The 26426-nt window shown below is 46.1% G+C and overlaps 3 protein-coding genes across 3 annotated transcripts in view; 1 reads left to right on the top strand and 2 right to left on the bottom strand.

Moving 5' to 3' along the window:
• The window catches only part of Stk10 (serine/threonine kinase 10), a 100031-nt gene extending 99333 nt beyond the window's left edge, over nucleotides 1–698 (bottom strand). The window contains exon 1 of the mRNA XM_052758993.1: nucleotides 440–698. Coding sequence (XP_052614953.1) covers nucleotides 440–595 — 156 coding nt within the window. The 5' untranslated portion in view covers nucleotides 596–698. The remainder of the gene's footprint in view (nucleotides 1–439) is intronic.
• A 6015-nt stretch (nucleotides 699–6713) lies between these two features.
• On the top strand, nucleotides 6714–20109 carry Efcab9 (EF-hand calcium binding domain 9). Its single transcript, XM_052758992.1, has 4 exons — nucleotides 6714–6924; nucleotides 12201–12349; nucleotides 13300–13476; nucleotides 14214–20109. The coding sequence occupies exons 1-4, from the start codon at nucleotides 6789–6791 to the stop codon at nucleotides 14400–14402; spliced, it is 651 nt and encodes a 216-aa protein (XP_052614952.1). The 5' UTR covers nucleotides 6714–6788; the 3' UTR covers nucleotides 14403–20109.
• The window catches only part of Ubtd2 (ubiquitin domain containing 2), a 60025-nt gene continuing 53463 nt past the window's right edge, over nucleotides 19865–26426 (bottom strand). The window contains exon 3 of the mRNA XM_052758990.1: nucleotides 19865–22600. Coding sequence (XP_052614950.1) covers nucleotides 22203–22600 — 398 coding nt within the window. The 3' untranslated portion in view covers nucleotides 19865–22202. The remainder of the gene's footprint in view (nucleotides 22601–26426) is intronic.

Here is a 26426-nt window from a genome sequence, read left to right as displayed (position 1 = left end):
GAGAGGTAACTGCTAACAGGGAGCCTCCGGTGACTCAGGCGTCCAGAAGCCGAATCTGTGCCCTGCAGCTGCAGTCACAGGACCCTGTTCTCGCCTTCCGTTGAGCCCTCCAGTCCCAGCCTGTCCTCGCTCACTCCAGGGCCCCTCTGTCCTCCCTGAGTCCCTGTCTAGGCTCATCTTCAGGAGTGTCCCTAACTCCCAACCCTCCCAGGTACAACCCTGAGCCTTAACGTTCCCACAACATCAGTGTAGCCCCGCTTTAAAAGATGTGCCACTATCACCGTTTTCCCGGGGGTACCTCGGGTAGCCCCCTGGGATGCTGAGGTCCTACAAACGTCCCTTTGTGTCCAGTGCGGGACACACAGGAAGTGCTCAGAAGCAGCTGCGCGGGGGTCAGGGGCTCGCAGGGCCCGGCAGACGCAGCCAACGGGACCCTCACCTTGTAGACTTTGCCGAAGGCGCCATCGCCCAGCTCGCCCACAATCTCCCACACGTCGTTGGGGTCCAGGTCCCGGCGGACGTGCTCATATTCCCGGGACTTTCTCTTCTCGAAGTTGGACAAGCGCAAGATGCGGCGGAAATTGGCGAAAGCCATGCTAGGTCCGGAGCGCGGCGGGAGGACTTGCGGCTTCGCAGAGCCGCCCTCCCCGCAGCGCAGCGCTGGCCAAGTGAGCCGGTCGCTGCCGGGAGCTGCCGGAACCGCGGCCCGCCCGCCCCGCCCGCCCCGCCCCGCCCCCTCCTGGACCCGCCCGCTGGACGCCCGGCACCCGCGCGCGCGCCCGTCCCTGCCGGCTCCACCTGCTCCGCGGCGCCCCGAGACCCCTCAATTGGCTGCGGGAGCTCCCGGCTCCGCCCGCGCCGCGGGGCACTCTGGAGACTGTAGTCCGCCGGATGGCCGGCCCGAGGGCCCTTGGCGCCTCCCGGAACCCCAAACCTTCGGGGTTCGGCTATCGCCCTGCGATCGTCGTCGATGCCAAGCTGGTGCATCAGCGCGTCGACTGTGCCTACAGCGGCCTGGCTCGCCCTTTTCCCGTGCTGGATGCCTGCGCCCCTCGCCCCGGGGTTCACGCTGGTCCTCGGTGCTGCTCGCCCCAGGGTTCACGCGAGTCCCAGACTGCCTTCACCCCGCTTCCTACGTGGACCTCAAGCGCGGTGCTGCCTCCAAGCGTGCAGAAGGCAGAGTCCCGTGGCCGCGTGTCCCCCAATCCGGGCCTTTCCCCGCCCCCGCCAGCCACAGAGGACCAGGACTCAGAACAAGAAAAACAGAGTTCCTTTAGGACCTATTAGGCTTCGTGGTAGGTTAGCAGATATAGTCCTTATTAAGTAAAACTTTCTAGTACTTTTACCAATTAAAAAAAAAAAAAAGCCCGATTAGACGTAAAACCAGAGACATCCCTGGTACATTTCTTCTCCATCCTGGCGGCGGGACCCTCGTCGCTCCACCTTAGCTGCTGGGGTCCTGCAGATTGCAAGGCGCCTTTCCTTGGTATCAGGACGTGGGTTCTAGCGCACAGTGCTGCGGGCTGAGCAGCTGGAGGGCCTGTGATGGTAACCCTCCCCCATGAACAAGTGAGTCTCACACTCGGGCACCCTAACGTCGAGAAAGTTGCTGCTCCCCTTCCTCGGGACTCTGTTCGAAAATATTCCTGGAGCCGCGCGCAAGCGCCAAGTGCGGTTTCCCATTAGGAAAGGCGGCTGGAGAGTGAATATGGTGCTCTGGGGATTCGTGCGTGCAAAAGGCGCCCCCGAGTAAAGGCTGACCCAGTTTCGATTGTTCCCGCCACTGAATGAGTGTGGGGAAATTTTATTATTGAAAGAAGGAAATGTCACGCAAAATTGCTCTCGTTGAGTCAGCCTGTGAACGAACCGAGGGGTAGGTCTGTCACTGGGTTCGGTGGGACCCGCTGCAGTCTGTGCAGCTATACCGGGTAGGGTCGCGAGAGCTCCAGAAGAAAACACAGTGAGAATAAAAATAGAAAGGTCCTCTCCAAAATGTCATGCTCCGTGAAGGAAGCCAGACCGCAGGAGGTATGACTGCATTTATATGACCGGTCCAGAAAAGGCAAAGCTGTGGAGAGCCGGTTAAGGGTTGGCTTCCAGACGTGGGGACTGGCTGGAATGAACGATGCGGAATCTCACTGGGGTGATGAAAATGCCCGGAAAAGGAACTACAATGACAGTTCTACAACTCGGGAAACTCGTCCCAAATCACTAGAGCGTCTTTTCTTTTCGTAAGGTGTTGGGGGGGGGAGGGATATGTAAATTATATATGAAAAACGCAGCAATAAAGGGAGGCTCAACAAAGCCAAAGGTATTTAGAGACTTACGTTAGATCGGGTTTCCGTTCTTCTTCTGTCTCTGGCTTCAGGGTCTCACAGTGGCCTAGAGATGCATGAAGATAGCCAGAGGGTTGTGCCCCTCCCCCACCCTGCTTTCTGGAAGAACTTAAAATGGGAATTATCGATTCCTTGTAAGTACGATAAATAGTGCTTTTGATGTGTATATCTCAATTAATAGTCTGAGTTTGCATAGTTTTGTTGTCTGTTTGTTTGTTTCAGGACAGGATTTCTCTGTGTAACAGCTCTGGCTGTCCTGGAATTCACTTTGTAGACCAGTCTGGCCTCGAACTCAGAGTCTGCCTCCAAAGTGCTGGGATTGAAGGTGTGTGCCGCCACTGCCCAGGAGAGTTTGCATAGTTTTATTAGAAGCTTTTCAACTCCTTTGAATTGCTGGTCCATGTCCTTTGCCATTTTTGTTGTTGCTGGGTTTGGGAGGGGGGTGATTTGTTTTGTTTTGTTTGAGACAGGGTCTTTCTATGCAGTCCTAGCTGTCCTGTAATTTGCTCTGTAGACCAGGCTGGCCTCAAACTCGCAGAGATCCTCCTGCCTCTGCCTCCTGAGTGCTGGGATTAAAGGCATGCACTACCACCCATACCCTACTCTGTGCACATTAAAAAAGTCAGATTTCCTGTCTGTTTTGATTCTAGGAATTTTGTTTTTTATTTATTTGTGTATGCATTCATGGTGTGTGTGTGTGTGCATGCATGCTTATATGTGAGTGTGCAAGAAGAACATGCATATATATGTGGAGGTCAGAGGACACTTTTAAGAGTTGGCTCTCTCCTCCCACCATGTGGGTCCTGAGGAGACCCCCAGGCCCTACTGAGCCATTTCACTTGACCCGACTTTTTTTTTTTTTGAGACACCTCCCCCCTGCTCTGGACCTGAATATTTAAAGATACTATCTTGGTGGGTTTAGATATTGAAAATGTTTCCTCTCAACCTTTCTTTCATCCATATGTAAACTTTGTTCATAGTGTCTTCTGTTGAACAAGTATGAATAATACTGACATAATAAAATCTGCTTTTATCTGTGGGTATTTTCCCTGCTACTGAGGACTGAACCCTGGACCTTGTACATAGGAAACATGCTCTGTGACAGAACTACACCCCCAAGTGGGTCATATTTTTTAACTTGAAAAAAAAAATCAACTTAAGGGACTCAGTGGTTAAGATCAGCAGTTGCCCTTCTAGAGGAAGAGTCCATTCCTAGCACCCACAGGGCATTGCAGGCATCTGTTGCTCCAGTTCCATGTGATGACCCCCTCTTCTGGCCTTCCCAGGCACAGCATGCAGGTGGTGCAGACATACATGCAGACAAAACACCAATAAACATTTAAAAAAAAAATTTAAGCCTGGCGGTGGTGGCACACGCTTTTAATCCCAGCACTCAGGAGGCAGAGCCAGGCAGATCTCTGTGAGTTCGAGGCCAGCCTGGTCTACAGAGCGAGATCCAGAACAGGCACCAAAACTGCACAAAGAAACCCTGTCTCAAAAAAAAAAAAAAAAAAAAAAAAATTTAGGCCAAGCATGGTCGTGCACACTCTGAATCCCAGCACTAGGGAGGCAGAGGCAGGTGGATCTCTGAGTTCAAGGCCAGCCTGGTCTACAGAGCGAGTTCCAGACCAGCCACGGCTACACAGAGAAACCCCGTCTTAAAGACCAACAATCAAGTTTATTGATGATTAATCTACATTAAATAGAAATGCACCCCTTGCTGGGCAGTGGTGGGGCACACCTTTAATCCCAGCACTTGGGATCTCTGTGAATTTGAGGCCAGCCTGGTATACAAAGTGAGTTCCAGGACAGGCTCCAAAGCTACAACTGCCTACAAAGAAACCCTGTCTCGAAAAACCAAAAAAAAAAAGAGAGAGAGAGAGAGAGAAAGAAAAAGGGCAGGAGGGGGGAGAACAAGGGAATCCGTAGTTGATATGTAGAATTAAATCATATTGTAAAATAAAATAAAAAAAAGAAAGAGAGAAAGAAAGAAATTCACCCCTTAAGGCTCACTGTTCAGTGAGTTTTGTCAAGACAAGACTGTTACCACAGACAGGGTAGAGAACATCTATCTCCATTGCCTCTTCAGGCAATTCTCATTCCCACTCCTTTCAAACTTTTCCCCCAGTGCTGGAAATTAAACCCAGGCCCTTGGCATGCCAGGCCAGTGCTCAGTCAGAGCCACACACTGGCCTCTGTTAACGTCTTCTAACCCAGCCTGTTTCCGAGACTCACTGTGTTGAATGTATTCATTCATCTTCATTGCCGGGTAGTACTCTACTGTATGGATATACTGTCGTCATTAGCACATTCAACTGCTGAAGGACAGTTGGTGTTGGGGTCTATCCATCTGGTTATTATGAATAAAGCTGATGCAAACACATGGTGTCAGAGTCTATGCATGGAAATGATGGAGCTCAGGACATATGACCTCAAAATATGTCACTTTGTCAACCTTCATCCAATGGGTCCCTTCCCTGTCCTTGAAGGAAAGGATAGACTGAGAATCGACTCAACTGACCCCTTACAATCATTAGGGTATCCTTTCTGTCCTCCAGCCACACATCCCTACAACTGAGTCTCCATTCTTCACCAAGCCTAAACACCACACAAACACACCGATTTCTTTCTTTGGGTCTACATTTCCTTATGAACACTCCCATCTGCATACAACTTAACCAGCAGTCAAGATGGTGCTCTCCTGGAATTCCAGCATCCAGGAAGCAAAGCCTGAGCCACACAGTGAACTCCAGGCAGCCTGAGGCGCAGCAAGACCCTGTCTCAAAAAAACAAAAAAATAGTCCGGTCGTGGTGGCAGTGGGGCACACCTTTGATCCCAATACTCTGGGGGCAGAGGCAGGTGGATCTCTGAGTTCAAGGCCAGCCTACAGAGTGCCAGGGCTACACAGAGTGACCTTGTCTCAAAACAAACACACTCAAAAAACAGTAAACAAGCTAGTAAACACGTGCTGTTCTGCTATTACTCTGCCTCTGATTTCACTAAATGTGTGGAAGTTTTTGTCACATCAGACAATTCTCTGCAAATACAAGTCATTTTAATTCTGACACTGGGAGTTAGCAAACACCCCAGAACGTAAGGGATCCCTCGCACAAGACTGTTCCCCACTTGTCACACTCCAACCATAAGTTCAGGGTGTCTTCTCTGGGTTTTTGATCAACTAGTCATAACATCAGAGGTTCCCATGATTTGTGAGGTTAGGTAGAACTGTGTGTATGCACACACATATATGTCCATCATATATACACGTATATCAATGCACAGATGGATGCACACAGACAGATAACCAAATATGAATGGAGTGTTGTGATCTGGAGGAGATGGGTCAGTGCCATGGCACACATATACACTCACACAATAACCAATACAATTTTAAAAACATAAATGGTAAGAAAAAGAAACATACAAGTTTGAAAACTGAAATGATTTATGAAACATGACAAATGATGCATAGATCTGGGGGTTCCCGATTGAAGTAGGTCTTCAGACTTCTAAGGGACCATTAGGGAAATTGAATGCTGACTTGGTATTTGAGGGTGTTAGATGACCACCCACAGGTGTGATAACATTGAAGACTCACGCTTTTTAGAATATATACTCAAATATTTGCACATTAGCTGTTTTGTTGGAGACTTGCTTCCAAATAACTCAGGAACCGTGATGGGGTGGAATGGAGGTGGATGAGCTGGGACTGGTCTGAACTTTTGACCTGAGTGACAAGTCACGAAGCTTGAGCCTGCTGATCTGTTCTGCTTTGGATAGGCCTGGAACTGTCCATCATGGAAGAGAGAAGTAAAACAGCAGAGACTGTGTTAGCCGGGCATTCTGCTTTGGCTTCTGGTAACTACACTTTGGTCTTTTAAAGATTCCTTCTTAGCCAGGTGGTGGTGGTGCATGCCTTTAATCCCAGCATTTGGGTGGCAGAGGCAGGCAGATCTCTGTGAGTTCAAGGTCAGCCTGGTCTACGTAGTGACCACCAGGTGGGCTAGGATGTTGATAATGAGACAATCTCTCTCTCCATATATATGTATATATATACACACACATATACATATATAGAAAGCAAGTAGCCTAAACATTTATACAGACATAAATTCCTTCCCTTTGGCTTTATATTAGTATACTTGTTCGAGGCTCTTTCAGTACTTCTGGGTGTGTTTCCATTTTCCTTCCTAATAAGCACGTCTTGTCTAGAGCGGCTCCAAGAGCTGCTTTGGTACTCGGCTCAGGTGGCTCCTCCTGGTCTAGAAGTAAGGCAGGAAACATTCCCACACAACAAAGCCAGAGAACTGTGAGAGGCCATTTCATTACCTCTCATTGTCCCCTCTAGGTCTGCCGGGTCATCTCAGGGACCCTGTCCAACATTCTAGTTCTGAGGCCGAATTCTCCATTCCGTGTCGGGTTGCCAGAACCTCCGGCTGAGAGCTGCTGAGATGAAATTGAAGCCAGGGTCTTTTCTGTGGTACCTTTACCTGGACAAAATCTACTGTTTGTTGTCTTTGAGAAATGTGAAGGCCTTGATGGAGTATTTTCACCTTCTGGACGCACACCGAAGGAACACCTTAAATGGTCAGTTCTTTCCCACAGAACCCTAAACTATCTCCTTACCATTTATTTCATCTCGTCAAGGAAGCCGGAGAGAAACTGCCAACAGAGCCGAGACTGATGGCGGTTCAGTGCAGAGGACAAAACCACCAGCTCTGGGGTCAGGCTGGGCTCTACCCACAATTCCTTGGTGATGTGATGAGCATGTCGTCTCCTCTTGGAGGCTCAATTTCTTCTTCTATCCTCTCATGTCTCTCCCACCCCTTGTCATCCCCCCTCCTCCCCACAGGGTCCTTTCCCACATTCGTGTTATTTTGTTTTGTTTTGGGACTCAAAACCAGGGTTTAACAAGGTTTAACCAGGGCTGTCTGTCTAACGGTGTTTGTGAGTTACCAAAAATGTCTATCAGCTCTGTCACCAAGAGTCCAGATGCTAAAAAAAAGGCCAGGTGAAACAGCCTGGGTAAGAACAGCCTCAGTATAAATAAGATTTTCAACCAATCCAACCCTCACTCTCACCTCACGGAGGAAAACATCACAGTGAAGAAAGAACCCTCATAAAGGATTTTTTTTTTTTTTAGACAGGTCTCACTATGTGTCCTTGCCTAGCTTGGCTCTCACAGAGATCCTTCTACCTCTGCCTCCTGAACGCTGAGGTTAATGCTGAGGTGTGCACTTGGATTCTTGTCTTAAGAAACAAATGAAGCCAGGCGGTGGTGGTGCACACCTTTAATCCCAGCACTTGGGAGGCAGAGGCCGGCAGATTCCTGTGAGTTCAAGGCCAGCCTGGTCCACAAAGTGAGTTCCAGGACAGGTTCCAAAGCTACACAGAGAAACTTTGTCTCAGAAACAAAACAAAACAAAACAAAACAAAAACAACAAAAAACAAACGAACAGTAATGAGGGAGGGGCTGCAGCGCAGTAGTAGACATATTTATCATGGACTCAGGCCCCGGCACCGAAAAGAATGAAACAAAACCAGCAGACTGAAGAAGCCTCCTTTTCCTCACAGTGCCATGCCTCACCTTCCTCTGTGCATACAGATTGGCATGAAATGTGATACCAGTCCTCCTCGGCCCAGATAAGACAGCTGCAGGGCACCAAGCTGTCTCTCAGAAAGCTAAGCCACACTGTCTCCCTGGGACGTTTGTGGAACAGAGTCTCATCTCCCTAGTAACCACATAATCCCCCAATGACACAATACTCTGGAGGTCCAGGCCTGCTATCTGATCACCAAGGGTAGGGACAGTAACCTGAAAGAGGACAGCACAGCTTTATGGTTTGCTTCCTGGGAGAACCTCAAGCCTTGGGGACTTGGGTGACCAGAGTCATCTTGCTGCAAAACAGCATTGATTCCATAGCTACCAGGTCCCTCAGGACACACCTCCTGGAGCACTCTGCCATCCCTGTGGGGGTGCAATGTGTTGCTCTGAGTGCTCACACCTGGTGGGGCACACAGAAGGATCCACCACATGGCTACCAGGCCAAAGCTGACATTGTGATCATAGGCTCATTGTGTCCTGGCTGCTTCCAGCTGGGATTCCAAATGACATTGACAAAGGGTTTTAGATACTCAGTGGAGCTCAGAAATAGTTTTTTTTTTTTTTCTTTAAAGCATTTTCAAAAATATTTCATGTGTATGTTTGGCTGCATGTTTATCTGTATACCAATTTTGTGCCTGGTACCTGTGGAGGCCAGAAAGGACACCTGATCCCCTGGAACTGGAGTTATAAAAAATTGTGAGCTACTATATGGATGCTGGGAATTGAACTTGGATCCTCTGGAAGAGCAGCCAGTGCTGTTAGCTGCTGAATCATCTCTCCAGTCCGTTTGTTTTCTGAGACAGCACCTGACTCTGTAGACCAAGCTGGGCTTGCACTGATAGTAATCCTTCTGCCTCAGCCTCACAAGTGCTGAGATTATTGGCATGAGCCACCACACCCAGGTCTGGAGATAGTTTAGGGAATCCAGAGGCAAAGGGGAAGCTGGTTAGGATGGCTGCAATTCTGAGTCCAGCGTGGTCTTCTACATACAGTTCCAGGCCAGCCATCAGTGGGATCCCATATCAACAGCAAAACAAAACAAAACCAACCAGCCAACCAACCAAACAAAAACAACAGAGGAGAACCACACATAAAATCAGACTTGAAAAATCTCATAGCTGGATTTCTTTCCTTTCCTTTCTTTTTTTTTTGTTTTTTGTTTTTTTGAGACAGGGTTTCTCTGTGTAACCTGGCTGTCCTGGAACTTGATTGGTAGACCAGGCTGGCCTTGAACTCAGAGATCTGACTGCCTTTGCCTCCCAAGTGCTGGGGTTAAATGTGAGTGCCACAACTGTCCTGCTCAATTTTCATTTAAAATTTCAATTTGCTTCTGGAACAACAGAAATAACAGAAATGCAACCACAGACACATTTTAATAGAGAAAACAATGGATGCAGGTGTGTGCTCCTGTGTCTGCCATCCATGGTACCAACAGACTATTTATTTACTTAATTTTTCAACTGGAAAGAGAAAAAGGCTTCTTTGACTTACACGACAGGTCACAACTCATCAGTGTGCTGCTCCCATCCTATCCCAGCTGTAATGGTTGGTATGTGGGATGACAAGTAGAAACCTTCCTGTTCATTAAGTTACAGCACTTTCCCTGGATGTGTCCGGGTTAATATGTGTTAACTCATGCACAAAAGATGTGGCTTCAGCTGGGCAGTGGTGGTGGCGCATGCCTTTAGTCCCAGCACTCGGGAGGCAGAGGCAGGCGGATGTCTGTGAGTTCGAGGCCAGCCTGGGTCTACAGAGCGAGATCCAGGATAGGTATCAAAAAAAAAAAAAAAAAAGATGTGGCTTCACAGTACTAAGTGCAGGGCTGCCACCAGGCTGACCCACATATGAGCCCCAACTCTGCCACTCAAAAGTGAGACCCACAGAGCAGCAGCAGCCATATCACACCAGAGCTGAGAGCAATGTGGAGTCTGCCCCACGTCACATTCCCTGAAGCAGGAACTGCGGTTTGACAAGATCCCTAAGCAACTGATGTACTGGCAATGAGGTGTGCTACCACTTCCCTGTCGGGTTCTCGGTTTGCTGGGATGAGGCATTCAAAAGTGCTTAACATAGGGAAGGCTCCCTCCCTCCACAGCCAGAAGCCTTAGTTCTGTGTAAGCATGAAAATTCTAGGGACTCCCTCAGAAAAGAGGAATGATTTTATTTTTATTTTTTTAATGCCGAATGCTGTTTATTGAAGGAGGGAAGAGGTCTTAAATACAGGCTTACAGCACAATGGGAGAACCCCAGAGGGCAGAAGTTCACTACAGATGTTTTACAATCTTGCATCTAAGCTGTTAACGCCCATTATGCAGGATACACAGACAAGGAACTTCCCTTAAGCATTCAGGACGGTGGAACCTGGCAGGGAATTAGCATAGGGAGGATATCAAGATCAAGGTCAGCAAGCAAGGCAACAGTTACCCAAAACAGGAGCCAGGGCCCTACAGGTCCCCTTTTTACTAAAAAATGAGCTTCTGACTTAGGTTGCGTGGGATGTCAGCAGGTTACCTTACCCATCATGGAGACGCCTGCCCAGGCCACACAGGCACTCTGTCTTAGGTTGGTGAGCGCCTCCCAGGCATTACCCGTCTCTGAATACTCATTATCATACAGGCTCAATCAGAGTTAACTGCTGCCAAAGATCTCAAAGTAGCACTGGGCTTGCAATCTGTGTGTTCAACACAGAAAAGACCAACAGAGGTCCTATCCCACCCATAGCCAATAGGCTAAAGGCAACTGAGCCATTCCCTTCCTTAAGGAGCCTTACTGCAAACTGGAGTCCTTGTAAGATGGTATCCCAAAAGCAAATGGAACTTGAGTTTATAAATTTATAATTTTCAAAGCCAATCAAGATGTATATAACTACTGAATTAAATGTATCATGCCCAATAGAATGAAAGATTAACTAACTGTGGTAGCTACTTTTGCTGCCAGGGTCTCCACTGTGCTAGCTGTAGTAAGCAATTATGAAATGGTAATCCCAGAAACAGTAGCAGTGGTGGCCGCCACTGCTATAACAGCAACAACGGCAGCAGCGATGTCAAATTTTCTTCTGGAGTGTGTGGACATCCACTGGCATGGATACAACTCCAGGAACACGAACCACCAAGGCCCATTTTTCTTGATCCCAGCACGACTTAGGCTAGCAGCTCTTCTGGAGAATCCAAAAGCATGGCTACAGTTCCTAGGCTTACGTTAATGCTTGTCAAAGCTGGCCATATTGGGCTCTCAATCCCCACTGGTATCAGAAGGGGAGAGTTTTTCATTAAGGCCCAATAGGTCTCTGTCATGTTGGGTTTCAGCAGCAGCCACAGGGCACACACAGCACTCAGGAATCCAAAGAGGAACCTCATTGTCCTGAGGAAAGACATAAACAGAACCTGGGCCCACACCAACACCAGATCGGGTCTCCTCCAAGTGCTAGTAGAAAGAGAGGAATGATTTTAAACTTCCCAATCTGATGAAAGGAATCATGGGAAAGGCTGAGGAAAACATTAGGATCTTTGAAAAAATATTTTTTAAAAGATTTATTATGTATACTGTGCAGAACACCAGAAGAGGGCACCAGATCTCATTACGGATGGTTGTGAGCCACCATGTGGTTGCTGGGAATTGAACTCAGGACCTCTGGAAGAGCAGCCACTGCTCTTAACCTCTGAGCCATCTCTCCAGCCCCCCAAAAATATTTAATGTGGGTATCTGTATGTGCTTGATGTGTGTGTACACATGTGTGCATGGGAAGGTCAAAGGGCAACCCTGGGGAGTTCATTCTCTCCTCATACTTTTACATAGGTTCTGGGGATCAAACGCAGGTCTCCAGGCTTGCAGGACAAGTGTCTTTCCTGGCAGAGCCATCTCTCCTACTCTTAACATCTCCCACTCTCCCACCCTTAACAAAGTAGAATGAAGCTCTCCTTCCTCGAACAAAGAGAACCTCATTCATCAGCAGCTTGTCTGTCGTTGGTGGTATGTCTGTAACTGGGGTCAGGAGCCAAGCACTGACCACCACCATGTTGTCTGGGCATGTATGTCAACTGGTCATGCAGCGTCCATCACTTGGCACATTGCTTCTCCACAGCAAGGGCAATTAAAGGCTTGAGGAATTGTGGAAGGTTCAGTGTGAAGCCAGAAACAAAATACTGTCATTCTTCTTCCCAGTACAGTAAGCTTCCAACACTTCTGCCTTTTTATGTGGCTCCTGATTGAGTATTTTGGGACAGCTCTAGAACAATCCATCTCGTCCTCTCTCCTCCAGATGTGCTGTTCTTTCATTTTCTCCACCACGTGACTAACATGAAAATCACACAGATCAAGATGATATTTGACATGCTGGACTGGACGGCTGTAGGAGAGATTGGTTTTGACCAGTTCTATGTGTTGGTTTGCATACTGCTGTCGCATCAGGTGAGTGCCAGGGTTGGCGGGGGGCAGAAGAGAGAGGGCTGGGCTGTGCCCCGTCTTGGTAAAGCTGGCACTGAAGTGAGAGCACAGTGGATCGCTTTTCTATCACTACAAATGGGTGGATAGAAAATAAAACGGGAACTTCATTGTTGGTTCCTGAATCAACCTGGACATTCTAGCACCTTCCCAGCTTCTCTCGGCAGCCGCCACTCATCTCCAGCCCTCCCACATTGCCTCTCCGTGTCAGGAAAATGTTGCCCCTGCCCACCTTTCTTGGGCTGCCTGTCCTCCAACTGGCTGATGATTTTCAAAGCACCACCATCCACCCCAAGCACCTCACTCACTCCTGCCCTGGTCCTTGGGTTCAGAGACTTTTCTGCTGAGGCCAAAAGGGAAGAGGTGTTATTCTCTGGGCCCCACCCTCACCATGAGACACTAGTTGTGCATTTGCTAGCTTCTGCTCCTTGAGGAAAGGGATCTTGTGCGAGTACCAAGGTCAAAGCTTCCCAAGATCATCAGTGCATGGTGGCAGAGAGGGCTGTTCATTAAGCAGAATTGTCATCACAGAAGGTTCCATTGAATGTGGGGCTCATGTGGGCCTTGTCCCTCTTCACACAGTCCTTTCCCCAAGTTTGGGAGTTTGCTCTTTGCTCTGAGCTCTCTAGGGAATGGCTGGTAACTATGTAATTTTTTTTTTTAAGGTTTACTTATTATGTATACAGTGTTCTGCCTACATGTATGCCTGCATGCCAGAAGAGGGCACCAAATCTCATTGTAGATGGTTGTGAGCCACTATGTGGTTGCTAGGAATTGAGCTCTTCCAGGACCTCTGGAAGAGCAGCTAGTGCTCTTAACCTCTGAGCCACCTCTCCAGCCTCCAACTATATAAATCTTGGTGTAACACCCTTACAACAGGGTAGCACCAACCTTCTCACACATTTCTCTCCAAACAGAACCATCTGGAAGATCAGTTTATGTACCGCCATTCCCGGCCGGTTTTTGACCTGCTCGACTTGGATGGGGAGTTGAAAATAGATGCATCCAATTTCGAAATGTACAGATTTCTCTTCAATATTAAAAAGCAGGAACTCCGAGACCTTTTCCATGACTTTGACATCACAGGTGACCGAGTAAGTGCAGATTTGTGAACTGTGGGGCAGAGGGTCATGTCCTGCACCAGTGCTGGTGATGGTGTGGAGGAGGCTGGCAACAGGCTGGGACTGGGAAAAGAACCGAGACAAAGAGGCCCTGGCGGAGAAAGGATTGGTTAAGTGCCACTTCAGGTGGTGCAGGCACACAATTATAGAGGTTTCGAGGAAGTAGACGAACATGGTGCTAACATGGTGGTCAGGGAAGCATTTATAGATTTGAGTAAGCAGAAAGGAAAGATTCTATGATAGAACCAAGTGAGAAAAATCCTGAAAAAAGGGGGGCGGTGGTGGCGCATGCCTTTAATCCCAGCACTCGGGAGGCAGAGGCAGGCCGATCTCTGTGAGTTCGAGGCCAGCCTGGGCTACCAAGCGAGTTCCAGGAAAGGTGCAAAGCTACACAGAGAAACCCTGCTTTGAAAAACCAAAAAAAAAAAAAAAAAAAAAAAAAAATCCTGAAAAAGTTCCGGGGTGATGGCAGCTTCTGCCTGTGTAAAGGGAAGCAGGTGACCTCAGTGGGAAGATGACATGGAAGCACGACAAGGTGACCCTGTTCCCACGATGGTCTGCAACAGGCTTCACTGTCCCTGGGTACCAGGCCTCCAGTCAGCCTGTAACTGTCCTAATTCATATGCCTCTAAGTTTCCATGACTCTAGAGTAAGACATGATTACCACCTTACTAAACTTTCTTTTTTCCTCCCTCCTCCCCTAATAAAAGCTGCTTAATTACAAGGAATTTAAGTTGTACACAATCTTCTGCACTGACAAATCCACAGACAGGAAGAAAAGGAGGAAAGAAAGAGAGGAAGAGAGAGCGAGAGAAAAGGGGAAAGATAAAGAGAGGTATCATCATCTAAAGAAGATATATTCGACTGGGATGAGCCAGAGGAGTCGGAGTATCCTTTGATACCAAAGTGAGCATGACAATTAAAATTAACATGGCCACAATGAAGCAGAGCACCAAAGTACATATCTTTATTTTGTGTATGTCTGTCTGTATTGTTCATTTATTTACTTATTTATTCATCGAGACAGGGTCTCACAGTGTAGCCCTGGCTGGCCTGGAACTGGCTATGTAGACCAGACTGGCCTCAAACTCAAGAGACCTGTCTCCTGAGTGCTAGGATTAAAGGCTTGCACCATTCATACCCAGTGTCTTTTAATCTTTTTGAAACAGGGGCTCATGTAACTCAGGCTCGCCTCAAATTTACTATACAGTTGAAGATGACCCTGGGCTCCTAATCCTCCTACCTCCCTCTCCCAAGTGCCGGGATTACAAGGTATGTGCTTCTGTGCCCAGTTATCAAAATGGGTTTCTATACCTGAGCTACACTGTCCCCAAGCGGCCATTCTGTTCATGTGGTCCAGTTTTGCTTCTGCCTTTTAGCAGGCCATGCTCACAGATACCTGATGACCTATGGAGCCCAGCAGTTGATGGAAGTGACCCTTTCCCACTCTTTGCCGATGGTCCAATGCTCTTGGGATTCTTTCTAGGCTAAGCCCAATTGGATGCCAGATTCTTGTGGGCCAGTGGTGACAAGGCAGGCTGACTTTTAAGGATATGGAGCTAGTCTTTTTTTCCTTTGAGACTAACTGTTGCCCAGGCTGAGCTCCAACATGTGGGATGGAATGATTCTCCTGCCTCAGGCTTGGGTTAACTGGGACTGCAGGAGTATGTCACTGTCCCAGCTCAGGCTGTGTATTCCTTAGAGTTCAATTATTCCAACATGTGAAGTGCTTAGAAAACAGAATAAAACTTACTTGGGCAAAATATTATCATATGCCCGTTTCATTTAAACTTTTCATGAACCAGGCAAGGCCGCACATACTTTAATTCCCAGCACTTGGGACACAGAGGCAGGAGGATCTCTGTGAATATGAAGTCAGTCTCATCTACATAGTGAGTTCCAGGACAGCCAGGGCTATGTAGAGACCATGTAGAGAGATCAAAACCTTGAGTGATTTAAAAATTCTTTGGCATGAGATTTGTGAGCAACGCAGCCTCCACCCCCTCACCCCCCGCCCCCGGGACTGTACCATCATTGTAGCAACTGTGACAGGGCCCCAGACCTTAGATGGAAGTAGCATTCAGACCATAAAACTCACCATGTAGACATCACCACCTGCCAAAATGAAAACAAAGAGCTAATCCATCAAAGTCCATAGTTCTGCAAAGTCTCTAAATGTACTAACCTTGCTTTGTGGCTTTTGCAATTCTGCTTCTGGCTGTTTTTGTTAACTGAAGTATGTCAACCCAGAGTACGGTTTTTGTGCTTAAGAGCTCTCCCTGAGAAAGGCTCGGGACTGCCCTGGGATGCAGAACACTCGGTCTAGTCACTGGCTGGCTAATAAAGACTTTCTATTGGCTTAAATCATGTCCGGGCAATCTTTATCACAAGCATGTGCTTGGTGCAAGTGAGTTAGTGATTTAAGACACAGAACTTAGGCCTTCAAACCTGTCAACTAGGTGGGGCTATTTTGTTTACAAAAGGGGAAACCGAGTCCCAGAGAGATTTAGAAACTTAATCAAACACGTCTCACAGGAAGTAGGACCAGGAAGCTGGTACTCACAGTCTGGGGTCCAAGCTGACTGGACTTTTGGCAGATTTTTTTCACTTACTTTTATTTTATTGGCTGTAGGTATGTCTGTGTGAGGGTGTTGGATCCTGGAGTTAGAGTTGTGAGCTGCCATGTGGTTGCTGGGAATTGAACCCAGGTCTCCTAGAAGAGCAGCCAGTGCTCTTAACCGCTGAGTCATCTCTCTAGCCCAGGCAGATTGTTTTTGTTTGTGTGTTTGGTGAGGTGGTTTTGTTGAGACAGGGTCCCTCTCTGTAGCCCAGGCTGACCTCCAACCTGTGATGTTCTTGTCTCGGCACCTATGTGCTAGATGCTGAGGTTCGGCATGCTCTACCAGGCCAGACGTCTCTTTAAATTCTAAGCTAACAAATTCAGTTGGCTCAGAAAGCCCTCGTTTAATGTTTATTACTGTATCTCTCACTCTAAGTTTCTGTGGAACACGGCTGAGATCATTTATGACATACACCCAAGACTTTGAGGGTCCCCAATATGACTGATATGATACTCAATACCATAAATCACCTGATTATGCTACCAATGAAGGGGCTGGTATCTGCACAAGACATCCCAAGACCAAGTTCTCAGCACAAAGATGTATCTGCCCCAGAGGGACAGAGACAGGGAGTAAGAGACAGGACAGGGAGAAGGGGACGGGGACACGGGAGAGGGAGCAGGGGCATTTGTCCCAGGGGACAAAGGACTGCCTCTGGATAAAGAGGAGACAGATGTGGCACACAGGAAAATGGCTGGTTTATAAAGGTACAGGGAGAAACTCGATGTTAGAATGAGGTGTTTAATTTTGATTGGGCACGTTAATTAGGTGAGCCCAAGTGGGCTTCTGATTGCTAGACTTTATTTAATACTTTGATAGTTGGACCTTGGTAGTCAGCTTCAGGAAGAAGTGACCAAATAAGGGAACAGACCTTTGGCTAGCTTTAGGAATGTAATCTAAGTGTTTTCAGCAAGGCAGAGAGAGGGAATGGGGGAAGGGCAAGGCCTGCTGGAGCCATGCTCAGGCTGGTGAGAATCCCTTCAACCAATGTACAAGAATACTGCTTACCTAAGATCGTTATCTGCCAAGTCAGACTGGGAATTATGAAACCTGTTTATTGTGAAACATCATTAACAAATGGGAGATTTGGCTAACAAGCTTTTGAGCATGATTAATGCAATTGGCTATAGATACTTCTTCCCATGGTGCAACACCACAGTGAGAATGGGACCAGCAAAACCAAACCTCAGGTAAAACTGGTCACTTCACTTCAATCTTTTTTTTTTTTTTTTTTTTTTTTTTAATGTGCATAGATGTTTTGCCATGGGTATTGGGTCCCCTGGAACTGGAGTTATAGACAGTTGTGACATGTGGGCACTGGAAATTGAACCCGGGTTCTCTGGAAGAGCAGTCAGTGCTCTTAACCACTGAGCCATCTCTGCAGCCCCTTCAATCCTTTCTATAGAGATAAAGGCACTGCACTGGGGGAATTGCAAGCATCTCTCATCACTCCCCATACCCTTCCAACATTAGGAGTCTGTGGTCACTACAGTGTTTGCACGGGGCAGACAGAACACTGCAGAGTGCAGGCAGGCACTCCAAAGGGCCTCACCATTGTACTTGTCTTTACAGGGCTTGGTGGCTTTGAGGCATCCTAGGTGGTCAGGCGGCGGCAGCGTTAGGGAGTAGGTGTGACTCTGGGAAGACATTCCAGAGGTCTCTGCTCCCAGAGACGGTCGTGAGCTCCTGGAGCAGAGGCAGTACTGAGTTCTTTCCTCAGAACAGAGGTGGGGGAAGAAAGCTGAAGAGAGCAGTAGGAGTTAAGCTGTCCTCTCACCCATGGGGGTCCGAGCACACTGTACAGTGATAATAGAACATGGGGTTTACTTTTAAACACTGTGTGTGCCATAGCACACACGTGGAGGTCAGAGGACAACTTGTAGTTGGTTCTGATCCTTCAACCATGTTATAGGGATCAAACTCACTCAGGTCCTCAGGCTTAGGTACAGGTGCCTTTACCTGCTGAGCTATCTTGACATCCCATCAGATCTTAAAACTTTTCAAAGCATCTTCATCACCTAGAGGTCCCTGTGGGTCAGCAGCACATGTCTGTGCAGCACTCATGGGCTGAGGCAGGAGGACTGGAAGGGCATCTTGGGCTTCATAGTGAGAGTCTTGGTGGTTCTAGAGGGTATCAAGAGTTTTAATTAATAAATGAGATTCTGTATAAAAATTAAAATTCAAACCAGTAAATTGATTCTGTGTTGGGACTAGGCATATAAGACACTAACCAATCCACGCTTGTTTTGCTTCAGGGCCTTTCTAGATTTATTTACTTCATTTCCTGTGCCTGGGTATTTTGCTTACATATATGTCTATGCTTGGGTGCCTGCTGCCCTCAGAGGTCAGAAAATGGCATTGAAACTGAAGTTATGGTGAGTTGTGAGCTGCCATGCTGGTGCTGGGCATCAAACCTGGGTCTTCTGCAAGAACAAATGTTTTTACTGCGAGTCATTTCTCCAGCTCCTGTCCCACTCTCCCCTCCAGTGACAGTTTAAAACATGAGCACATAGGGCTTGGTATGTGAATCAGCAGTAAGAGTATGACATATGTGAGATCCTAGGTTCCACCCTGCATGTGTCAATGCTTTCCAGTCTGCAGTTTTTATATTGGATTGCAAGTTCCTAGTTACATGAGTGTTCTGGGGCACGGGCAATGGGAAGGGCAGGTGCAGACTATGGGTGGAACACTGGCCTGGGCAAGGTTCCAGACCAGGCCCACCGGCAGATTCTTCCACACCACTGTCAGCTAGCAGGAACTGGGGGGGCACCAAGTTGAGCAAAGTGGTCATGTCTCCCCCAGCGCTTGGATCTCACATCTCCTTACCATCCTAGGCCTCAAGCCTCAGAGCAGGCCAGACCGAGTCACCCGTGTCCAACCTCTGACAGAGTCACCTAGGCTCTCGCCACAGAACTAGAAATGACAAGCTAACAGGCCACATCACAAGAGACCCCGACAGCAGTCACAGGATACTAGCTGTCTCCGAAGACTCTATCCGCTGGATTCCTTTTCTAAGTAAAATACATCACAGGATCCGACCAGCTGAGGGATGCTCATTTGCTAGGAGGGTTACCTTCCCCCCACCATGGAGAAAGATGGATGAAAATTACCGAACATCTTCAGGAAAAGAGGCCACTGTCTGCTCTAATCGAGAGGCTGGTATCCCACCAAATGGGGAAGGCCTTTCAAAGACACCCAGAGGTCATAAAAGGTGGACATATTTTGTTGTTGTTAAAGACAGGAACTCACTAGGTAGACCAAGGTGCCCTCCAGCTGAGTTTGTCTCTACCTCCCAGTCCAGCCACACCAGGTGAGACTCAGATTTTACTGCTCAGCAGCACACAAGCAGTACTGGCTGTGCCACCTTCCCCATCCGGGTCAACCCATTGAAGACCAAGACCACAGCGCTGCTAAGGCACGCCTCAGTGACCTGCAGCATGTGGTGGAGCAGGGCTTAAGTCTGGTGGTCAGGATCTCACTACAGGTTTGAGAGAGGAAGAAATCTCCCACTTCCCCAGAGCAAGAGCTGGGCGGTGGTTGCGTACGCCTTTAATCCCAGCACTCAGGAGGCAGAGGCAAACAGATCTCTGTGAGTTTGAGGCCAGCCTGGTCTACAGAGTGAGTTCCAGGATAACCAGGGCTACACAGAAGAATCCTCACAAAAAAACAAAACAAAACAATAAACAAATAAAAAATAAAATAACAACACAGAAACTCAGAATAAAGGCAAAGACAAAGAGAAAAGTTGAAATTTTTTTTTTAAAAAAAGCACAAAACCCCTACATACTAAAATTATACACATCAAGTATTGATCCAATCTTACATCAATCTATTGACAATTACCAGCACCATGTTTTTTTCTCACCTAGGTTAAACACTCCTGGAGGATCGTTATTCAAAGTATATGTTCCTTTAAAATAAAAAATTGGTTTTTTGTTTGTTTGGTTTTTCGAGACAGGGTTTCTCTCTCTGTGTAGTTCTGGTGCCTGTCCTGGATCAGGCTGGCCTTGAACTCACAAAGATCCACCTGGCTCTGCCTCCCGACTGCTGGGACTAAAGGCGTGTGCCACCACTGCCGCCCGGCTAAAATAAAAAACTCTTAAGAGAAGTCAACCCTCAAGAAACAAACAAGACCCTTTACCAAACATAGATTATTGGTGACACCATCAAATTTCCTTTAGAAAAATAATAAGCTTAAACACTCTTTTCCAGTTGATGGACTGGAGATATTGTTGCTCAATGTGGCAAATGAATCAGCCCTCTAGATGGTAGGCCGAAGCACTGAGATGCCCTGGAGCCTCCACACAGGAATGTGAGCACCTTCCTCGTTGCTAAAGCTGTGTGCTTCACTTGAATTTAGACTCAAATCACCATTAAGTCTAAATTAGGTGTAGTCACAAACTTTAAAATGATGAACAGAATTAGGGAAGTGGTTAAAAGTTCTCAGGAACATAAGTTACAATTACAGATATATTTAAACAGGCTATAGGAAATTTAAAGTCACTTTAAACATTACATTTTAAACTACTTAGCAGTTTCATTTTGCCACCATAATTATGGGGTTTTATATCCAAATAGGTGTTGAAGGTGTTGAAGGTTTGGTATTTCCATACCGAGAAGAGTATAGAGCCCTCTTTCATCTGCTGTTCACAGATCACAGACTCTCAAGATACTGTGTGTCAGATTAGCCCCCTTCTCATGTAATCAATTTATTTTGGAGACAGGGTCTCGCTATGCAGCTCCAGCTGGCCTAGAACGAGCTTTGTATTCCAGACTGGTCTCAAATTCTGAGATCTGCCTACTTCTGCTCCCAAGGCCTGGGATTCAATGCACGCACCACCATGCCTGGCAGAATCAGCTTTTAAGAGGCTCCAAATTAAATACAACCCTTGGCAGCTTTTTCCGGCCTTCTCCAGAGGAGGTAAGGCTGGCCTCACTGTGTTCCAGTCCCTCAACCTCATGTGCAGATGGTGGTGGATTCATCTCTCTGTGGGAAGGTCTAGGAGGAATACTGCCACCCACAATGACTAAAGTCAGAGTGAAGTGAAACGCACTCAGGTCTAGAGCCAGGGGCCACCATTTCTTCTTCCTCACCAGCACTGTTTAAGTGACACCAGTAAACCTTCACACTTTACATTTTTGAGTTGGAGTTTTCTCCAAGGCTGAGAATAGGCACAGTTTTTCCAGGAACAGGCAGAGAAGGTTAAACTTACATCCCCTGCAAGGTGGGGAAGAGAGGATTGCTTTGTATTCTGAGTGGCAGCAGCTGTACTCCATTTCCATGATGCCTGGCCCAGAAATATATAGATGGGGTCAGTCAGCTCCAGAAACGGCCACAGAGAGCAGCGGGACTAGCGAAGGCATTACATAGTAGCTAGCCGTCTGGGTACCACAGACATTTTAAAACTACTATGCAGCAAGACAACTTCTCAACTGAGAACGAGGATTCTGACTACTTACTATATTACTGTCTAGTGTTCCAGAGGGTGCCTGCTGCCAGTGTGCTGGACGGCAGCAGAATTGAGTGAATGTGAATTAGGAGCACGACATGGGGGAGGGGGGAACACTGACAACTCCCAGTCTCCACTGCTTCCTGGTGGAGTAGGAATACAAACCCAGAGAAAAACAAACCCTCTTTAGGTTCCACTAACCAAAAAAAAAAAAAAAAAAGTTTTGTAACTGTTATGATGGTTCTGGAAATAGAATTTGACATATACATTTTAAAAATTCTATATCCAAAAGGTGCTTGGTGCTGTTCTTGATGGGTCTGGTGTCTGTTTACACTCCAAATCATTTAAATACAGCCATTACATAGTCGATAAATGTTTTAAAATAAATGGTTATCTATTTCTTAACTGCCTCTCAAATTAGAAATTGTAATTAAGAGTCCCAGAGGCTGGCTCTGTGTGTTTTATTATTTTTGTTGGTCTCCATCACAGATGGAATTTTTCACTGGTAATTCCTCAGAACTAAATCCATTCATAGGGAATTCCGAGCAGTGAAAAGAAATTTCACGTCATAGAGTAGGAAATGGTAATAAAAAGGAGCAAAGGGATCTGAGAAGCAGGCAAGCCCAGCTCAGTTTTCCACTGGTGTTGGGTTTTGCACAGGCTGGCTCACAATAACCTGCACCACATAGTCCTTTGGGATCTTCAGCTCCTCCAGCTTCATCTTGTCAGTGAGAGGCCTGCCAGAGAAGAACCACCGCTGGCCGCCTGGCTCCACCCCCTCTGCAGCGTGCAAGCGCCTCTTCATGTGGAACACCGTGTCTGTGCTGCGCACCACAAGCTTGAGGTCTTTGCCTGTGGAGAGGCGCAGACGGAGCTGAGATTCATGTCCAGAATTGGGAGGTGGCTCAGGGATGTCCAGAGTCTCGATGTCACTCTTTTCCTCTATCATGTTGATTGGTGGCGCCAAGCAGTAGACTGGCAGCTGGTATCGGTTCCCCAGCTCATCGTAGCACTCTGTCAGTGCACCTGCAGAGAAGGGCAGTAAGAGCAGGTTCAATGAGCATGCTTCTGTTCACAGTGCACTCTTATCTCAAACTGCAACAGGCAGGTACACCAGAGAATCAGAGGAGGAAGTGGATACTTCCTCAGGGCAAACATCAGAGGAAAACTGCATCAGGTGTAGCTATACATGTATTGACATTAAAAGGATAATAAGAGTACTAAGAACAACCCTAGGCCTACAGATTTGATCTACTAGATGAAAAAGACCAATTCTCTGAAACACATTATGTACCGAAGCTTAAGAACAGAGAGATAATCCAAACAGGGCTTAGCTATAGAAACTGAATCAATAACTAATAACCTTTTAAAACAGAAAGCACCAACTCCAGATGGGTTCAATGACAAAATTTACTGAACATTTAAGAAATTATAACAACCTTCTATTTTTACAAGACTGAAGAGAAACTTCCTAATGCATTCTATGAAGCAAACATTACCTTAATGCTAAAGAAAGAAAGAAAAAAAATTAGGCAAATCAAATATAACACTTTAGAAAAATAATTATACCACACCAAGGCAGAATTTATTCTAGGTATTCAAAACTGGTTCCATCTTCAGATATTAACTAATCTACAGTATCAGGGTAAACAAGAAAAAGCATATAATCATATCAGATGAGGGAAAACCATTTGGCAAAACCTAGTACTTCTTCCTGATAAAAACTCTCAGTAATTCTACTAGAGGGATGATTCCCTAGCTTCATAAAGAATAGTTAAAAAGTAAAAAAACAAACCCTACACCACTAAACTTAAAGGTAACACATTTGAAATTTCCTATTCAGATCAGGAGTCAGCCATACATAAAGAAATATCTACAGCCTGGGAAGGAAAGAAGAGAAATGTTTTTACTTGTAGCTAATACAACTATGCAGAAAATTTGAAGAATCAAGAAAATAATCTTGGATCCAATGAGCATTCACATTAAGATTAACGCATAAAACCCAACTGTTCCATATGTACAGCCAACAGGTGGTATCTGAAATTACAAAACCATGTACATTAGCATACCCAGAGGGGTACATGTAGATCTAAACTTAACAAATGTGTAAGACCTACAAGAAAATGACAAAATGTTAAAACAAAGAAGAGCTAAACTGAGACAGTCTATGCATTGTGAAGATGATATTGTTGGAATGTCAGTCATTTCTTCCTTAATTTACAATTTTAATGCAACTCCAATCAAAATCCCAGTGAGTTTTTTGTAGATACTGGATGAACTTCTCTGAACTGTACATAAGGTAAAAAATTAATAAGGACTGGTTTATGGTAATCATATAGTAACCAAGATGGCATGGATTTGAACAGGGTAGCTCGTACTTGTAATCCCATCTCTTGGAAGGGTGAAGCAGGAAGACTGCCATAATTTAAGGCTAGCCTATACATACAAAGTCCAGGTTATCTCAAAAAAAACCTAAAAAAAACCAACACTCAAACATAAACATGATGAATGAAACAGTTAAAAGTCCAGAAATAAGACTCACATAAACAGTATCAACTGATCTGTGTTAAAGAAACAAAAGGAACAGAGGATAGAAAAGACAGGCTTTCCAACAAAAGGTGATGGGTTAATGAGCCATCCAAAAATTAATTTCAATATAGAACTTACCCTTGTCACAAAAATTAACTCAAAATATACCACAGGTAGACAAGATGGCTCAGCAACTAAAGATTCTTGCCACCACGCCTGACAGCCTGAGTCCAACCCCTAGAACCCACATGGTGGAAAGAGAAAACTGATCCTCTAAGTTGTCCTGTGACAGTCTCATGCATGCCCTGCACCCATGTGCCCACCCTACTACCACCAAAAAATGTATACAGACTTAAATAAAAAACACAAAATTACAAACTCTTAGAAGGCAAAAGAAGAAAATCTAAACACTGTTGCCTTGGCAACGACAGGTGAGCTATGTCATCAAATGTACAATTATTAGAATTAGAAAATTTAGGCTTTGCTAAAGACACTGTCAGGAGAATAAAGACACAAACTGCAAGAAAAATTTCAAGACATATCTAACAAAGACTGTTGTACAAATACACACAGAACTCTCAACAGGCAGTGGTGGCACATACCTTTAAACCTAGCTTTTGGGAAGCAGAGGCAGGTGGATCTACCAGTTCAAGGCCAGCTTGATTCATGTATGAGGTTCCAGAATGGCTAGGGCTACACAGAGAAACCCTGTCTCAGGGGAAAAAACAACAAATACAAACAAAACCAGGAGCTCAAATGCCTTAGTAAGACTCTCACAAAGAAGACAAGCAGATGAGAAGATGTGCTACACCACAGGCCATACTACAATGGCTCAAGTCCAGAATAAAAACAATACTGAGGCTGGGGAGACTGAAAAAGCAGAAAGTGACAGCTACCCACTAAGTAATCCCCAATCTGCAGTAACCCCGATCAGCAGTAAGCCCCGATCTGCAGTAACTCCCGATCTGCAGTAATCCCCAATCTGCAGTAACCCCCGATCAGCAGTAAGCCCCGATCTGCAGTAACTCCCGATCTGCAGTAATCCCCAATCTGCAGTAACCCCCGATCAGCAGTAAGCCCCGATCTGCAGTAACCCCCGATCAGCAGTAAGCCCCGATCTGTAGTAACTCCCAATCTGCAGTAACCTCCAATACTTTTAAAGCTTTAGCACATATGTCACTTTCTAAGTAAGTAAAGCTATTTGGAAAGATTAAATACAGGGTACCAAAAAACATTTAGTATACTGTTTTGTTGTTGTTGAATGAAACAGTACTCTTTTTTGTTTGTTTGTGTTTTTTTTTTTTTTGTTTTTTTGTTTTTTTTTTTTTTGAGACAGGGTTTTTCCTCTGTGTAGCCCTGGCTGTCCTGGAACTCACTTTGTAGACCAGGCTGGCCTCAAATTCACAGAGATCTGCCTGCCTTCCGATCTGTCTTCCTAGTGCTGGGATTAAAGGTATGCGCCATAACTGCCCAGCATGAAACAGTACTCTTAAAAGTCCCAAAGAATGAAGAATTTTAACATACTTCAATAAATTATGGTGCAATTTTGGTATTAAAATAATCTACTTCTAAATGAAAAATAAGATCAGGTTTATGGAAAAAAATACTATTCAATTAAATATTTTGGAAGATAGAGATGTCTGCTCAAAATGCATACTTTGCTATCACAGGATGTCACTGGAAGGTAGTTACCCAACCACAGATAGTATATCTAAGTTTCTTGCCTCTTAGCAGGACAATTAAAATATAATTACATTATTTCCTCTTTCCCACCCCTTCCATATCCCCCTCAAATTATGACCCTTTTCTTTACTTACTGTTACATATTCATATGTAAATGCATAAATACATGAATTCAGCCTACTGCATCCCTTTAGTGTTCTATGTACAGATTTCAGGGCTGATCACATTCTATTAGATTACCAATTAGGAGAAGCTCCCTAGGGAAGGTTCTCATTCTCTAATTCTCCTTCTCTCAGCAATCAACAGATGCCTGCATGGGGTGGGGCACCCTGAGATTTCCCCCTTTCACATAAGCACGTTTTATCATGCTGTCATTGATCAGGTCTTATTCAGGCAGCCAAATTCAATCTATACACTAAACACAAAAGCAAACACTTGAAAAGGCTCACCAGTCCTAGGCCTAAGTATGTTATATATGTAACTACCCACAAACACACACACACACACACACACACACACACACACACACACACTTTTGTTTTTTGTTTTCGAGACAGGGTTTCTCTGTGTAGCTTTGGAGCCTGTCCTGGAACTCTATTTGCAGACCTGCCTGGCCTGGAACTCAGAGATCCGCCTGCCT

This window comes from Peromyscus californicus, unplaced genomic scaffold, assembly GCF_007827085.1.
Source record: "Peromyscus californicus insignis strain IS unplaced genomic scaffold, ASM782708v3 Scaffold_3__1_contigs__length_106647218, whole genome shotgun sequence".
Classification (NCBI taxonomy): domain Eukaryota; kingdom Metazoa; phylum Chordata; class Mammalia; order Rodentia; family Cricetidae; genus Peromyscus; species Peromyscus californicus.
This window is presented reverse-complemented; position numbering and strand designations above follow the sequence as displayed.